The sequence below is a fragment of the Anopheles stephensi genome, chromosome 2 (genome assembly GCF_013141755.1).
Source record: "Anopheles stephensi strain Indian chromosome 2, UCI_ANSTEP_V1.0, whole genome shotgun sequence".
Taxonomy (NCBI): domain Eukaryota; kingdom Metazoa; phylum Arthropoda; class Insecta; order Diptera; family Culicidae; genus Anopheles; species Anopheles stephensi.
Genome location: NC_050202.1, coordinates 11341599 through 11346774, shown reverse-complemented (window position 1 = coordinate 11346774; position 5176 = coordinate 11341599). Strand labels below are relative to the sequence as shown.

General features: G+C 45.6%; 2 protein-coding genes across 2 annotated transcripts; one reads left to right on the top strand and one right to left on the bottom strand.

Annotated features, from left to right (window-relative positions):
* Positions 1-123: 123 nt before the first annotated feature.
* Positions 124-1360, bottom strand: LOC118503974 (probable DNA-directed RNA polymerase I subunit RPA43). The gene has a single exon (XM_036037909.1). The coding sequence runs from the start codon at positions 1271-1273 to the stop codon at positions 155-157; it is 1119 nt and encodes a 372-aa protein (XP_035893802.1). The 5' UTR covers positions 1274-1360; the 3' UTR covers positions 124-154.
* Positions 1361-1597: 237 nt separating this feature from the next.
* On the top strand, positions 1598-2540 carry LOC118503990 (trafficking protein particle complex subunit 5). Its single transcript, XM_036037939.1, has 4 exons — positions 1598-1887; positions 1954-2080; positions 2153-2335; positions 2417-2540. Exons 1-4 carry the CDS (start codon positions 1718-1720, stop codon positions 2513-2515), a joined length of 579 nt encoding a protein of 192 aa, XP_035893832.1. The 5' UTR covers positions 1598-1717; the 3' UTR covers positions 2516-2540.
* Positions 2541-5176: the final 2636 nt, after the last annotated feature.

Sequence of the window (5176 nt, the reverse complement as noted above, 5' to 3'; positions counted from 1 at the left end):
GATCATAAGAACATTAAGAAGAAAAAACAAACTGTAAGTGGCGTTCACTTTGGTGTTTCTCAACTCACACGGGTTGTGATATTGTTCCCATTTTATGTTGTTATGTTAACTAAAACCCTTAGCTTTTGTTGTAAATCCCACGTTTAACGTTCTATTATTCAGTAACACTTTTCTTCTTTTTTCTACTTTCAGTTGGTTCCGTTTTGATGTAAGTGATCGTATCGTTAGGATCGAACCGTATCTTCTTACGTTTTTTCTCCACCGTCCCCTTGGACGGAACCTTCTTCGACGACGACGATGCCGTTGGGATGGTTTCGTTCGACTGACTGGTGCTGTGGCCAGAATCCACCGATTCCTCCTCATCCGTCGACATCGGTTCCTGCTTAACGCGAGCCACCACCGTCGGCGACGATTCCAGTGCCGGGGTCGTCTTTTTCGGTGTTTTCTTCTGCTTCTTACCACTACTGTCGCCGTTTGTAAACTGATCGCCAAACATTTGATTGATCAGCGACTTAATCAGCAGACTCTTCTCGTCGGTCGAATCGTCCGAATCGTCGGATGAATCGGTAGAACCATCCGGTTGAGCCAGTGGTGGGGCAACGCTATTCCTCCTTATCGGGGTTTCCTTTTCCGCTACCTTTTGCTTTTTCGCTTTCTTCGCTTTGCTTGCGCTACTATTGTTGTGGTCCGGCTGGTCCTGTACTTCTTCCTCTTCATTGCTGTCCGGTTCTTGCTTGACGTTCACCGGCGGTAGTGTGTCGTTCAGCACGAGCTCACCCTCGATCACCGGTATTTCGCTCTTCATGTCGCACGACTTGACGATGAACGTTATGTCCGATCCCGTCGTCACCGTCTGCTTGCCCAGCTTGACCGTTACGTTAAACACCCGGTAGATCATGGCACTGACAAACTTCTTCGAGACGTAGTTTACCGTACCGCGCAGCGTTGAACCGATCCGCGGCTGAAACACGTAGTAATCGATCGTGGCCCGTACGTGCAGAAACGGGCTGTCCAGCCGCAGCGCGGACAGTGCGTTGTCGATGCGTATTTTCGCATACCCCAGCACGATCCCGTTCACCTTCGCGTGGTACCGGCCGATCTTGTCCGTCACGCAGCGCCGTACACCCTTGATAATGTGCTCGCAGTCACGGGGCCGCAGGCCAAGGATCTCGTTCAGCTGCACTGCGGCCACGCACGAGAGCGGATCGGAGAGCGATTTCTGCAGCTCATCGGCGGAAAATTTCGTACACTTTGCTATCGTGGTCCGCCGCATGGTGAAACGTAATTGCGACACTTTGCCGTGGTACTCGCACACCGCAAAAGCGTGGTAATATTTATGTTGTGATGTTTTGGATTTTCGAATGTCAAACGGGATCAGACGTTTGATCAGACGTATGACGTTTGCGTGACAGTTGGTTGGGTTGAAATATTTCATCGCTGCATTTCTGCAGTGCAGTGGGAATCTTGTACGTATTATTCGACATTTTAATTATTTTGTTTATATTTTATTTGATAGTTATGATTTAGTAATGCCACAATATCATCTCTTATTTCTAGAGTGTGCATTCAAATAATTTCAAATCGTCTGCCGTCTTTCCAAAGTGCTTTCTTGCAGCTGTTCCGGTGACAGCTAGAGGCACGAAACATGTAAACAAACTGAAATCGCTTGCGAAAAAGGAAAACAAGCAGCCGAGAACAGGTTGCACGGACCACCAAAATGGAAAAGATTAATCTTAATCTTTCCACCCGCCCGAAAGCGAGCATCCTGGATAAGCCGCTAAGCCGCGGAAAGGGCGAAGTGTCGTTGAGCTGCTACGCCCTGTTGTTCTCCGAGCTGGTTCAGTATTCACAAAGCCGTGTCAGCACCATTCCCGATCTGCAGACGAAGTAAGGATTGGGCCCAGAAATTCGCTAGCTACTGCGGGTCGAATAATGCTTTCCCTTCTTTGGCAGGTTGCACGATCTGGGCAAGGATGTAGGGTGTCGCATAATTGATCTTTATTTCGTCCGCGAACGAAATTCCAAACGGGAAACGAAGCTCATCAACATGCTGCTGTTTATTAAAACTACATTGTGGAAGGTAGAAAAGGCTTTCTGCCTGATCGTACCGGATCAAGTGGAGCTTAATGATATATTTTGTTGGTGCTTGTAGACACTCTTCGGCAAGGAAGCGGATAAGCTAGAACACGCTACGGATGATGAGTGCACCTACTACATCATCGAAAAGGAACCGCTGGTCAACAAGTTCATAAGCGTGCCGAAGGATAAGGGTTCGCTGAACTGTGCCGTGTTTGTGGCTGGCATTGTGCAGGCGGTTTTATCAAACTGTGGTTTCGTAAGTAATCTCTTCTGGACTCATTCGCTGGACTTTTCAAATGATTATAACTAATACTTGTTATTCTTCTTCCTGCTTCAGACATGCCAGGTATCCGCCCACTGGCACAAGGGTACAACGTACATGGTAAAGTTCGAAGATCACGTCATCAGCAGGGACAAACAGTTGGAAGATAAATAAATAAGCAATTACTCCGTATAGCGCACTCCAATAGGTAAGAAGAATGATAAATGAAAGAAATGTTTCTCTTCCCGGACTGTCATTTTCATACTGTGGCTGCGTGGCTGCTATCTCGGCTCAGCAGCTCATTTACTCATCCTGCGCTATCACTGGTTTGTGGCTCTTCCGCGGAAATCCTTTAAATCTCTTTCAAACGAGTGTCGTCGCCTGTCATCCGCAATCTCGGCCTTTCTGGCCTCGAATTAATCATTCCCGCTCAAATTTGGCTTCCCACGTCCCCAACTCCACAGAACTTTTTGGACTCATTCGTGGGGTGTCCTTCTCATGACATGACCCAGCTACGTATTGGCTTATCGAAAAGACATACCAATTCTACTCAGTACTTTCCAAAAACGGGTCCTTCTGAGAATTTTTTCTCTCTAACGCGGCTAAGAGATTTAAGTCAGTTTTAGACAGTGTCCATAACTCTGCAGTGTATTTGACTATCGGGACAAAAAACGTTCTATGCAGCCCCTGCTTCGAATACTGCGACAAGCACTCTAGAATCTGGGCTCTAACCGTAGAGATCCGAGACTCCCAGACCGCGAAGATCTATGTCCCCGGGAGCCTTGAGCTCATGCTGTTGAGCTCTAGGATCTGCGATTTGTGAGATCATTGAATAGAGAAACCAGAATCTGAGATGAATCATTTTCCCATTTATTAACAAACAGTAGGATGCATTTCAAACAAAATAACTCGTGTGCAATAAGCTTATTCAGCTGCTGCCACTGAACAAAGTATGAAAATCGATCTTCGTATTCGTTTCACCACAAAATCGGGTTTATGGGAATTAAAGGGAAAGAAGATAGAAAGAAAAACAGTGTGCAAATCTACCCGGGCCCATATTTCTAATACCAACACTACCCCTTCGAGACGGTTTCGATCCTTTTTGAGTCCTGCGAATCGGTCAGCCCGATCCGATCCGTCTGGGCATTTAAACCGGTCTCAGTTTAAACGCGGGACACAAGAAATTACCATAACCGTTGACAGGACGGTCCCGGCCGGATGGTCACAAATTTGCATCCCAATAATCGGCCACATCTTCCCAGCTTCCTTTTTGCGATATGTTTAACCTTCATCCGTTTCTTTGGGAGAGCGCTTACATTCTTATCCTTTTCCCTTCTTCTTTCGCTCGTTCTTCGTGATCCGGTGTGACAGGCATCCGTTTAGCTCCTTTAATTCCTTTCTCCTTCCCTTTCAATCTTGTTTCTTCTGCTCTCCTATTCGTCTTTGTACCATTTTCTCATTTTACGCATCCCCTTGTTGGGCAGCTAGGATACCCGTTTTAAAGAATTGCGTGCATGCAAGCAACAACAGCAAAAACCAGCTGATTGTACAGCACGAAGTACATAACAGACCGACTTCTTTCTATGGCTTTCCTCTCTGCGTGTGTGTGCGGTTGGATTCCTGCCGTCTTTTAAGAGCACGCTGGGAAAGGCTGGGAGAGTCCCTCCTCAAAATAGGGAAAGACCTCCGGGCGGGTAAGGAAACGCCGTTTCCCTCCAAAATGTATGCTGCAGCTGTAATCGTACCTTAAGATGTACGATTTCTAAGGCAAACGTCGTCTGTGCAATTGCAATGCACGGAGACGATATCGAAAAGGCAGCTTGAATGAATGTGATTTATGTTTGTGCAATATGGTTTTTGTGCTCACGTCGTACTGCCCCTTCGTAATATCAAATCTTACCGTTTGTGGCGGTGATTGATAAGGGTAGAGTTGGGGGTTACACTAATCAATTTCAATTATCAAACTTAGAGGATATTCGTAGTTCGTTTCGAAGAAATAGACTGATTTTAAGGACGTTTCATGTGATAGCCCTATGTCCTAGCGATCCTAGTCGAGGAATGAAGTTTGATTCCTGGGCGAAAAAGTTGGAGATTGTGCTTATCAAACATGCTCTTTGTTCTGGAGGCAGCCGAGAACGTCTTATGGGGGGAAGGTTGTGGCCTTCCAGTAGAATTGAACAAACCCCAACCAGAATTACAGAAGGAAAAACTGAATGCCAGAGGGCTCTATGCTCCATCGTTCTGTTGATGGGACTTCAAAATCAGCTCTTGCCTTTGATCATTAAAATCTTTTCACTTCTGGAGATAAATCTATTACTTTAATTGGGGCCAGGTTCTAGCCTCCTAACCTTCAAGTACGATAGCAAGATATTCTCGAAGTTGATGGATAAAATCCCGGGGGCTGGAACCTTTATTGCTCCGCATCTATGGCTCATGGGTCTAAGAGTCTTCGTCTAAACATTCTTGAAAATCCTGAACGAAATAATGACTCAGTATAGTCGTTGATAGGAAAGACTTCTAAATTGCCCTGAATAACAACAGCGATCTCGAAAATTGTTGGAGCAAACCTTAGATGATCTCTTTCACTCTGATGATCACTCTGTGAGCAAGCTGGAGGATCAACTGATCACCAAGGTCTAAAAAATCTTAAAACAATAGAATCTTTAAACCAGGACAAAGCTGCTATCTAACTGGCGTAGAGTTGGTGATCCTGAGCATCGTCATCGTCATATCGTGGTATAAAAAGACGAACGACTTAAATGACTTAAACTCAAGAGATTATTTTAAATGTCCCTTATACTTGAGCTCTCGTAGAGCTAATATTGATTGTGCTAA